The following is a 12498-nucleotide window of genomic DNA, read 5'->3' on the forward strand; positions in this document are numbered from 1 at the left end:
TAGGAAAGTAGAATAATTGGAGTTGCTTGTACAAGGCAGATATTCAGATGTTGTCAGACTTCAGGTGGAAGAGCTGTGTGCCATTGGTGCACAGACTGGGAGTTGGAAGGACTTCTTGGGGGATCGGGAGGAAGACCTCTCCAGCCTTTTAGGGCTGACTGTAACTAAGGGAGAAGCAGGCTGCTTCCTCCTGTGGATGTGTTAACCACATAGCTTCCTCCAGGACTGCGAAGCCGGGAGCATGACACGCTCATGCTCACACTCAGTCAGATATCAGGCCATTTCTGACCATAAAATCAGTCTAGGTTTGTCTGGCCCTGCTTTGTCCTTGGGAGAACTCTGGTTTGCTTGCAATGAGCTTTCCTCCAGGCTTTTCCCGATGGCCGTCAGGCCCCTCAAGCTTCCCACTTTCCAGATTTCTTGGCGTTCTTATTTTAAAAGAGCAGAGGCATAGGATAGGGAAGGGGGGAAAAGCAAGATGAGGGGGCGGGGTGGGGGGAGGGAAATAGGGACAAAAACATGAGAAAGGGTATCTATGTATGTGAAGTAATGCGTCTTCTATCTGGCGAATAAAATGTAACCCTTCTATTAATTGCAATAAAAATGTATTTTAGAAAAGCAAAGGCACAATCTCTATTCTTTGGCTAGATTATGACTTTTTTTCTGGTAAGACTTTGTCCTTCTTTCACAGGAGGACTCCTGTGTTGAGGATGAAAGCCTTGGTTCAGAGGCCTCCCGTGCCCAGGGTCAGAGCTCCTGCAATGAAGTTAATTCAGCCCCACGTCCAGGGTGGGCTGCTGCTCTTTTCCCTTCTTCCTTCTTCCTTTAAATATGTTCTCTCTGCTGTGTTTTATTTTAGATCGAAGCACATTTGGACACACTTATAAATGAGCAAGCCTCTTATGTTCTAACTAGAGCAGGTTTGAGTTATATCTACAACACTGTACAGCAGCATAAATCTGAACAGGTGAGCATATACGTAATTTGAAAAATATGCCAGCTCAGAGTATGGCTAGAGCTGGACTGTAGGTTTGAATCTTGGCTTGACCACTTACTTCTTAAGAAAGTGACTTATCACTCTGTATCTGTATCCTCGGCTGCAGGTGGGGGCTAATAATAGTATCTTTGTCATAGGGTTGTTCCAAATTAAGTAAGATGATGCCCATATAGTTCTTAGATGAGTAAGATGTAGCAGATTACTCCCAAATACAAAGACCCTTGATTGAAAAACATAAAATGTGTATAGATTAGTTTTGGAAAATGTATAAAGGATGTCCATCCTAGTAACTTAAAAGAAATTCTGTGTCATTTTTAGCTAATTCATGAATAGATTCTGCCAAGTGGGGTGGTATACGCCTATAATCCCAGTAGTTAAAAGGCAGGTACTAGGAAGATTCCAAGTTGGAGGGCCAATTAAGCTGTAGAAAGAATGTTGAAAAAATGAAAGAGAGGAAGTGGGGGGGAAGGAGAGAAGAAGGAGGAAGGGGAAGGAATTGATTACCATATAAATACTAGCTTGCTCCTCCTCCTCCTCCTCCTCCTCCTACTCCTCCTCCTCCTCCTTCTCCTCCTCCTCCTCTTCCTCCTCCTTCTCCTTTTTTGTTGGTTGTGGGGTCTGAACTCTGGGCCTGGGCACTGTCCCTGAGCTCTTCATCTCAAGGCTAGAGTTCTACCACTTGGAGCCACAGTGCCACTTCCAGTTTTCTGGTCATTAATTGGAGATGAGTCTCATAGACTTTTGTGCCAGGCTGGCTTTGAACTGTGACTCTCAGATCTCAGTCTCCTGAGTAGCTAAGATTATAGGTGTGAGCCACCCTGGAGCTCTTTTTTAATCCAGTAATCCAGTAAATCATTGAAAGAATGATAATTGCTTCTGTGGTCAACATATGCTGTAGTTAAATTATTGGGCCACTATCAGTCCTTTTTTTTTTCTTTTTGTGCCTGTCCTGAGGCTTGAACTCTGGGCCTGAGCACTGTTCCTGAGCTTTTTCTCTCAAAGCTAACACTAACATATGAGTCACATATCACCACTTCCAGCTAGTTGCTGGTTAATTGGAGATAACCTAGACTGGCATTGAACCATCTTCCTCAAACCTCAGCCTCTTGACTAGCTAGGATTACAGGCATGAGCCCCTAGTGCCTGGCTCCAGGACACTTTTCTTTAATAGCAAACAATTCTTTCAATTGATAGTAACATGAATATACTATAACCCCTCAAACACTTAAATAATTTATCAAAATTCACAGTTCTTTTTCAGTTATTTTCTTTTGCTGAAGTAAGCAATTTTGTACCAATAGGAACCAGTTCTACTACTATTCATATTTTCTACCATTATCAAAGTAAAGCTCTTCGTCTTCCATGTATCACTGGCATCTTCCAGGTACTGCATTGCTCTTTGTCTGGCTCATGAGAAAAGATGCAGCATCATAGCTCCACTGCTGATAGATCTACAGTGCTTCTTCTTGAGATTATAGTAGCTGCTATTATCAAGCTTTAATTAACAACACTTGAGTTCTTTAGAAATTACTGAAATATGAGGTGTCCAAATCTAGACAACCCCTATTACTTAACTGAATGAAAACATGTGTCTCCATATTTACATCTTGTTTTTCTTTTTTTTCAATAGGGCCCGTTATCCAATTTGCCTGGCCTAGATTCTGGTGCATTAAAGGCTGCAATGGTAAGTACATAAATTAAAATAGTTTCAATTTAAATTTCCTTTTTTTCTCTTAATTTTTTGTGCAGATGGTAATTTTTATCACCTGGATATGCTCTGTTCACAGTGATCCAGAAATAATAATCAAGTATGTATTCCTCCTACTAGTCAAGTCTGACCAAGACAAACCTGCTGTGGTCTGGGAGTGTCTCTCTTGCTGTTGGGGATGTCTTCATTTGAGATTTCTAATCTAACAGGAACAGGAAGTGCTGATGAGGAAGTTTGGCTGTGTATCATATATCTATTCCTGTCTCGATCCTTGGTCTATAGTTTTGGCTTCATTCTGAGATGATGCTGAAAATTGGATTCCTGTCTTAATGCAGACTATTATTCTTGAGCACAAGAGCTCCCATCTTGTTGCCTGTTTTGCATGTGAAGACTTTCTGTCTGCATGAACACTATTTTTTGTATGTTTCCCTATCTTAAGTACATTTGCAAATATGTACTGTTTATGTGTATATTTATACATATATATATAAAACTACTGTATAACATTTTTTATATATCTTAAGAAAAATATATGAATATTTTGCTCATATTCCCCTTTAATAATACAACTACTGGTAATAGTAAATAAAACAATGAGCAACAATAGCCATTAACTTTTACTGAGTATGCCAGTCAGTGTTAACACTGCCTTAACACTAATGTTGAGCTAACTCCACTTACTCCTGAAAGTCGACCTGTTAACCAGCAAAGTGCCAGAAGTAGAGCTGTCTCAAGTGGTAGAACATTATTGAGTGGAAAGAACTAAGGACAATGCCCGGGCCCTGAATACTCAGTACCAGTGCAAAAGAAATTTAAGTAAATTAAATAAATAAAAAATTCCATAAAAAATAAAAGAAATGAAAATGAATGACTTTTAGATTTATTCAGGGAAAAACAACAACAAGAACAAAAAGCTTCCTAAAAAGTTATGTCTAAACTTAACAGGCAAGATAGCCCGTGATTATAATCTCAGCCCTAGAGATGCAGAGGCAGGAAGGTTATGAGTTCAAGGTGAGCTTGGGCAGCAGAATAAGGTCCTGTCCTAAATAAACAAATGAACATCCACATAATTAAATAGAACTAAGTTGAATATACCTTACCTTTAAAGCAACGAAGTCCTGTGTGTGTGTGTGTGTGTGTGTGTGTGTGTGTGTTATTTCATGGTTTTCTATATAATTGTTCCTCTGTGAGGTTTCAAAGATACTTCAGGATACCCAAAAGTGACCCTGGCTCTCCAGACCCAGGTCAGCATCCAGGAATTCTTCACCTAAAGAGCAGTGAGAACACGTGTCCAGTTCCCAGTTAACAACGCAGTGTCTGCTAAGAACTGTGATGGAAACAGACATGATTTACTAAGGGACGTTGCAGTTAACACAACAAAATGAATGGACAGAGAGCACAGTTCTGTGTTGTAATGGTAATATGTTTAGTCTAGATACTTCTAGCCTGGTTAAGCCATCCCCTTTCTCCCATCTGTAACCAGGTCCTGGTAATTATTACACTTCAGTCTTAAATTCCACCCTTTCCGCCAGCTCAGCCAACCTATATAAAATGCTACAGATACTACCCAGGCAGCGGCCTTGGCATTTAGAATTTTTTTTCCCTAAATATTTTGGGTTTTTTTCATATATTTTTTATTGTAGTTAATAGAAGGGTTACATGATATTTGCCAGATAGAAGGTGCATTAATTCACATACATTGATATCCTTTCACATGTTGGATAGGGAAGGGGGGGACCAAGACATAAATTTTTTTTTAGTATTGTTTATATTGACTATTAAAAAATTGGCAGGAGTCCTAGAATACTTTAGCAATGCTCATGTGAATAAGAGCTAGTTCATTGGGATGTAGGATTTTTCCTAAAATTTAATCACTAAAAGAAACAATTGTGTTTGAGGTATTTTTAGCAAAATATACACCTTATGTATTACCTTCCTTTCTCTTTTAGGTTCAGTTTGATCGCTACCTTTCAGCCCCAGACAACCTCTTAATGCCACAGCTGAATTTTCTCCTAAGTGCCACAGTGAAGTAAGTAGTTTACTTCTAAGTAATCGAGAAAGACCCCTTCCTTCTTTCTTCCCTCCTCTCTCTCTCTCTCTCTCTCTCTCTCTCTCTCTCTCTCTCTCTCTCTCTCTCTCTCTCTCTTTGCTTTTGCTTTTTTTGGTCATCACTTGAGCTTTGAGCTTGACTTCAAGGCCTCATGCCCTTGCTTGGCCTTTCTTGCTCACAGGTGATGCTCCACTACTTTGCCATGCTTCTAGTCTAGCTTTTTGCTAGTTAATTGGAGATAGAGTTTCACAAATTTTTCTGCCCCATTTGGCTTCAAATCATTATCCTGTGGATCTCATTAGGATTACAAAAGTGAGCCACAGTACTCTGCCTGGTCCACATCATTTTGAATATCAACTGTTTTTTTTTTTTTGAAAACAAACAAACAAACATATTTTCAAGACTAGTAGAACTGTCTTTGAAGAGCTATGATTTTCAACTGTTTCTCATGCATTGGCCCTTCAGAGTATTAACCAAACTCTGTTTATACCTAGACTCTTTTGGACCTCTGTGGTTTTCTATGGAAAGTTATAACATTATTTGGTATTGTACATTCCTTGATTACAAATGGGGAAAACATTCTGGCAAACTAATCTCAAGCTTAACATATGAACCAGAAATGTGTTTGCTACACCAGAACTACTGAACATCATGGCTAGGCAGCCCAGCACACTGGGTGCCATTTGCTTCTTCTCCAGGTCCTACAGCTGACCAGGAGCTGCCACCTACTGCCCCTGCCCACGGCGGGGAGGAGGCACACCTAAGCAGAGCCTGCACCTGGAGAAAGACCAGAACTCTGTAGTGTCATTTCTTCTGAATGGGTAGGGGTTTCTCCCCACATGCCAGACCCTCAAATACTGGATCATTTCCACAGTAGCATCATTGTCTGGAACCACTAAGGATTCCTAGGTTTCACAAGTCCTAGATGAATCTGGATGGATCTATAAGTGAAAGGCAATTCCAATCAAAACTCCAGGCAGACTATTTTATTATTTATCTAGAAGTGTGTGAAAGGGACCACTGGTCATTTCCAAGCTACCGCCATCTTCTTAGATCTTTCACATTTCCCTTTGTCCTGCCCACCACCATCCATGCTTGCTTCTGTAGGGCAGGCTGAACACCTCAACTAGAATGATCCTGTAATCTCCTCCATGAGTTATTACTTAGACTGTCCTCAGAAACCAGCACCGCTTAGGAAGGTTGAACAGGCGAACCACTTTCCAACAATTAGAAGCAGAACCAAGATCCGAACCTGCTACTATTTGGTGGTCCCATTGCCTGTTCTCTTCCAACACTGTGTTGGACTGTGTTCTTGTTAACTTTTTCTATGTTGCCGGTGTTATTTTTGTATAAACTGTAACCCCTCTATTAATTACAATAAAAAATATATGAAAAGAGAAAAAAAAATCTATGAGTGCTCCTGCACAGAACTGTCTAAAGTATGCTTGGGCAGTAGCTGGAAAAAAAAAAAAAAAGAATGCTTAAAGATGTGTGCCTGTATGACAGGATACAAGGTAAGACGTGCTTCTCGTTCTCAGGTAAAACATGCTTTAATTACACTTTGAGAAACAGAAAGTAAATCTGAAATAAGCAATTGACCTGACCCATTGTGACATTTTTGCTATTTCCATTGTGAGAACGTCAAAGTTTTGTGCATTTATAATCACAATTGTCTTGTCTTCTTAATTTCATCCTAACCCTTTTGTACCCCCACTCCTGTGGCACATTGACTTTACTAACCGTGGTGCCATAATAAAGCTGAGTCTTAGTGATCAGAGAACCTAAATGCTGAAATCACCTATTTTTAGACATGCTAGGTTTATGGTAATGAGGAAACTTGTATCATGTTGTTATGGCAACCCCAGTCCTAAAGTACTGATTAATGACAAGCTCCCTGATTCTAGAAGTAGTTCATAGCTCAACTCAGTGCTCTAAATAATTACGTAAAATCCGGTCAAATTTTATGGACCTATTTTAAAATTAGAATCATTTCTCCATGTGGTTCTATTATCAATCCTCCTTAGGACTCTTGAAATGCATTTTTACTAGGCTGTGATGGCACTACCATTTGTTTGTGGACAAACTAAATTTCTCACTCTATGGAATTTTGGTGCCCAAGTGACTTACACGTGCTTATTTTGTTTGCTGTCATGTGCTACACTGCTAAAATGGACTGCTTCCTAAACATGTATGTTGAAGAGTTTCTGAAATTTCGAAGTAAAATGATTGAGTCTGGAGAATGCCTCTCTGTTTGGTGTCATGCTGAGTGGTTGGTAACAGGCCAGGCAGGCATGGCTTACTGAGAGAGCACTTTCGTTAGATTCTCTTTACTGTTAATTAAAAAATTTATCCATATATCGCTTTGTTGATTTACTCTGATAAGGATAGCCCTGATGGATATGAACAATTCCTTAAAAGGTAACTTCCTTACTAATGAGTTGCTCAGATTTTTACAAGTGTCTGTTCTTTATCTTTATAAGATAAAGGTCATGACTTTTATTTTTTGAAAATTATACTTATATTTGCACAAATTATTAAACTGCCAGTGGGGCAGAATTTAATCAATCAATCCCAAGAAGATTTCCTGGTAACAAAGACACCTGGAAAGCTAATGGTCTATTTTTATAGATGATCATAGCTTCTACTAAAATAAAATATCCCCCTTTCCCATTCCCCTTTTGTCTATCCTTTGATGTTGTGAAAAGCAGGACTACAGAAACAATTCTAGGCAAGCACTCTACCACTAGGCCAAACTCCTGGCCCCTAGAAACAATTCTAAATATAGTCTTCGCCCATCAGCTCTTGGCTCAGGTTGATCAGATAAAGGCTGATGCCCTGATAGGCCAAGTGCCACCACACACTGCAGAAAGAGGAAGTGATTTTAATACGGTGCTCAGTGGACATGTTTCCAAAGTTCCAGAAGCGCTGGGACTAGCTAGAGATGATTTATTGTCATCGTGGATTTAGGGACAGAAATTTACATGGTGATTATTACTAGAAATAAAAAGGGATATTAAAATAGACAATACAAAATCAAATAGAAAATAACAAGTTCAGCATTACAAAGACATTCATTATATACAAATAATTTTCATGCTTATTATAAATAATTGTTTAGGGAATCTAAATCCCTAAAGTAACATGTATATACATGCCTGTATGTGTGCACATTTGTAGGTAGAATTTTTCTTAAGTGGGAGTTCATGAAATTACTGTCCTCAATTGAGTAGTATAATTTAAAACTGGAAGCATGTAGTTTGATTTTTTTTTCCTTTTTTTTTGGTACTAGTATTAGGGCTTGATCTCAGGGCCTTGTTACTATCCCTGAGCTTTGGTGCTCAAGATTAGTACTCTACCACTTGAACCACAGCTCCACTTCTGGCTTTCTGATGGTTAATTGGAGATAAGAGTCATGGACTTCTCTGCTTGGACTAAGTTTGAACCATCATCCCCTTATCTCAGCTAGGATTACAGACATGAGCCACCAGCACCCAGCTTCAGTGGTTTCTTAAACTGAGAAACAGATAGAAACAAATGCTATTAGACATCAACATTTAAAATAAAGTAAAAAGTCTCACTAATGATTTGTATTTAAGCAGTATTCTGCCTTATTCTGATATTCTGTTGCAGACTTATAATGGTTTCTCAGCTACATTGTGTGTTAAAGACAAGCTAATTTAGCCTAGAAATAGAAATATACCCTGAGTTACAACAACATTTCAGTAAATTCAATTTGCCTATTGTTAGTCCTTGAAAACAATATAACTTACTATTTCGGAATATTCAGTAACATATCAACATTTATCAATTACTCTGTACTTAAAAAATATTGTACCTTGTTCTAATGTTGAACTTCTTGTAAGAATAATTTATTTCTGTGTACTTATTATGTACATGTGTGCAGACTGAATATGGATTACATAAAGATGAAGTATAAGTAATGAATGCTTTGTACGCTACCAAAACCTGTTGTATTGTTTTGTGTAAAGAACCCAATGCTACTTGTAAAAATCCAGTATCTGACTTGTTACAAAATCATTATCAAGCTGTCTAACCAATTTTCAGAACACTAGCTTATAGTATTTTTGAGCTATCTCCTTGTTGAAAAATAGTCTTTGCATCATTTTGGTGAAATCCTTGTGAAACTCAGCTAATTAAAAGAAAGATCACCAATCAAAAGGCAAATACCTTCAGGTGTCACCTTGCTAAGTAGATTTCCAAACCAGTTTCTAGCATAATCTCTTCCTGCATAACGTAACGCTCTACTCAGAGAACATGCGCGCAGCACATCTCTCTATTCTGATTTTGGAAACTTTAGCACTGTTCGGAAATGGCAAGTTACTTTGTCTCACCAAGGGGTTTAGGTACTGAACTAAGATTCTGAAGTGGACTTTCCTCCACGTCCTACCCGGCTACTTAGATTCTTTTCTAGGCCACAAACTTATATTTCCCTAGATCATCCTACATATGTATTGTATTGGCTATTATTAAAAGCAAAATGGTACATACACATACATACACAGTTTATAGGAAAACAGCCTAAAGAATATGTTTTCTTTTTAGTGTCTTCATTGCATTGACTTGTATGACAACAGTGAACAACGGTTAACTACCACTGTTACTGTTATGCTAGTCTGCTCAGCCAGTCATTATGTGATTCAAGAGCTCAACCTGGACTTACAGAAGAATGGTGGCCTATGGGCCTAGAATTAGGCTCATTACATTTATAAAAGCTTCTTGGTCTACTTCAAGCTTTCAGTGAACACTCCAAATAGACTATTTTGAGGGGGCACATGAAAGTGAACAAAACCAAATCACATAAAGCCTTGTAGGCTAGCTAGGAAATGGACATTTTATATCTTTCTGAAATTACAAATATTTATGAACGTGCATTTGGACCCTTGAAGTTGGGTTCTATTTCACTTGTTACATGCATTTGATGTGAAACTACCTCCTCCCTCAACACAGAAAAATGAGAGCGTGAGAATAAGGAAAGGTACAAGCTTTAATGTAGATATGGAGTGACGAGTAGCAGGAGAGTCATAGAGAAAGTACTGGGGACATTCCAAAAGAGAAGCCTTTATTTCTAACTGTTCAGACCAGAGATTTCACAGATACAAAGTACACTTTTGCAGAATGTTAAAGGGCTGAAAGTGGCAAGGGTTTTAAATTGGCAATGACAGCAAAGAATCTGGGTTTAGTAAGCACAGAGCAAGAGGAAAGATGAGCTACATTGTGCTAGAGTGGCAGAACTGATGCAAAGTATCAGAGGAAGAAGTTCCGACTTCCACCAGCCTTTATAGAAGGACCCAAGGAATGGCAAACACAGTAGCTATTCTGCTTCCAATGGCTTATCTAACAACACTGCTTATCATGGGTGCAGACATAGCTGAAAGAGGAAAGCTGAATGAAAATTTTCTTATGTCTCCTGGATGCCATTAGAGCCCTGACTGAGGTGGGAAGATTTGGTTATTCCTGCCCTATGTAGAAATAGGGGATCCTACAAGGAAAGTAACCTCAGGCAAAAAAGTTTAAAAGATACATTTTTAATTTAGTTGTGGCCATTCTCAGAACTCGATATAGTGTCTGGGGAATGATAGGACATAAGTACCATGACAACATAGTGAGAGTTGTTGCAGACCTAAAGAGCCCAGTATTTTTCTAGCTGGATAGTTTTTAAAGCATTTGCAAGAGTATATTTTATGTGTATTTTTTGTAGAAATGTATATTTATGAGAATACTGCAATCTGTTCTATCCCAGGACTCCTATTTTAGCCCAGTAACATGGAGAGATTAAAAGAAATCTAGTGGTTAGCCTAGGAGCTCAGTAGGGTTTGGATCATAAATGTCCCCCCCTCCCCGCCCCCGGCAAAGCACAGATGGCTGGGTTGCCAGCCTGTGTCTTTATCTGGGTATTGTGAAACCCTTCAGAGGGTGGTGGGCCTACTGTGAGGAAGCTAAGTCATTGGGGAATGACTTTGAAAGGGGGATGGGCTCTTGGGCAATATTACTTATAGAATAGGCTTTGTGTGAGATGACTTGTCTAATTACAGGCTTAACGTTAAGTGAACATACTTAAAGCCAACTCAGTATCTAAGTCACTGTGTTTGTTAGCTTAAATGTAGTTAAGTACATCTTTGCTTTCCAATGTGTTCACCTTCCAGCAGGTGTACTATATATGTCAGGCACTGATCTAACCATAAGGACATAGCAGGGAACTGAAGGGGCCTTGCTGTCTTGAGACCTAGCCATGAGGGAGGCTTACGTATCTTTCATCGCACAATTGAAAAGTAACTTGTATAGTTGGGCAATAGTTTCATTTTTGTTTTTGTTTTTTGTTTATTTGCTTTTGTGCTGAATTTTGGGGCTTGAGCTCAGGGTCTGGGCTCTGTCCTTGAGCTACTTTTTTGCTTGAAGCTAGCAGTGTACCATTTGAGCCACTGTTCCTCTTCTAGCTTTTTGCTGGTCAATTGGAGAAAAGAGTCTCATGGACTTTTCTGTCCAGGCTGGCTTTCAACTGCAGTCCTCAGATCTCAGCCTCCTGTGTAATCCTAGCTACAGGTGTTGAGCCATGGGCATCTGGCTCACAGTGATTTTTAAATAGCAGTCATGTGATAAGGATGGAAATGACTTGCGTTAGTTCAGATGGGAAGTTTTCTTAGGAAGTCTTAGTATTTTCAGATGCCATATTTACATTTTGTTTGCTTGTCAACAGGGAACAGATTGTGAAACAATCTACAGAACTGGTATGCAGAGCCTATGGTGAGGTGTATGCAGCTGTGATGAATCCAGAAAACGCATATAAAGATCCAGAGTGTATTCTGCACCGGCCACCTCAGCAAGTGCAGACACTGCTCTCCTGACCATCTCCACAGGCCCCCAAACTGTTGCTCCCCCAAAACACTAAAGGTTGTTTGTGATCCTGGTCTCTTTCTTTTACTTCGAGATTTAGAGAGTCATTTTTTTTTAAATCATAAGATCATAGGTGGAAATAAATCAATGTGAACCCAAGCTAGTACTGCTCTGTGTCTGTGTCTGGATCTCCAGACTCTCTTCTTTGTTATTGTCCATCTACTCTGCAAGGCTAATGCTCTACCACTTGAGCCACAGCTCCACTTCCAGCCTTTTTTTTTGGATGGACTTACCTGCCCAGGCTGGCTTCCAAGCATAATCCTCAAATCTCAGCCTCCTGAGTAGCTAGGATTGCAAGCATGAGCCACTGGTTCCCAACCCCCCCCCCCTTTTTTTTTTGCCAGTCCTGGGCTTAAGCTCGGGGCCTGAACACTGTCCTTGGATTTTTCTCAAGGCCAGAGCTCTACCACTTGGCCTCAGCACCACTTCTGGCTTTTTCTAAGTATGTGGTACCAAGGAATCAAACCCGCGTCTTCATGCATGCTAGGCAAGCACTCTACCACTAGGCCAAACTCCCAGCCCAACCCCCAACCCTTTTTTATAATTCTGAAACATGACCAAAAAGTGATGTGGTAGGTTTGAAGGACTTTTATTACAAAGCTAGTTCTAAATTATCATAAAAATTAATCTAAACTTGAATTACCGTTGTTAATGTCTGAAGATCTATTCCCTTCCTTACAGTGATTTATGTGAGCAGGCATATTGAGGAGCACTTTGTGACCTGGCCTGTGTAAGGTCACAAGACTGTCCCAACAGTCTTGTCAGAAGAGAGAAAAGTAACCGCAGATTGTGTTGCTGTTGTACTTCTACCACACTGCACCATCAGTTATA

General features: G+C 39.5%; 1 protein-coding gene across 1 annotated transcript in view; it reads left to right on the plus strand.

Moving 5' to 3' along the window:
- Cog6 (component of oligomeric golgi complex 6) overlaps positions 1-11985 on the plus strand; it is a 50468-nt gene extending 38483 nt beyond the window's left edge. The window contains exons 16-19 of the mRNA XM_090342304.1: positions 860-967; positions 2628-2681; positions 4655-4734; positions 11471-11985. Of these exons, the coding sequence (XP_090198430.1) occupies positions 860-967; positions 2628-2681; positions 4655-4734; positions 11471-11618 (390 nt within the window). The 3' untranslated portion in view covers positions 11619-11985. The remainder of the gene's footprint in view (positions 1-859; positions 968-2627; positions 2682-4654; positions 4735-11470) is intronic.
- Positions 11986-12498: the final 513 nt, after the last annotated feature.

This window comes from Megascapheus bottae, chromosome 11 (assembly GCF_031878675.1).
Source record: "Megascapheus bottae isolate mThoBot1 chromosome 11, mThoBot2.hap1, whole genome shotgun sequence".
Classification (NCBI taxonomy): Eukaryota; Metazoa; Chordata; class Mammalia; order Rodentia; family Geomyidae; genus Megascapheus; species Megascapheus bottae.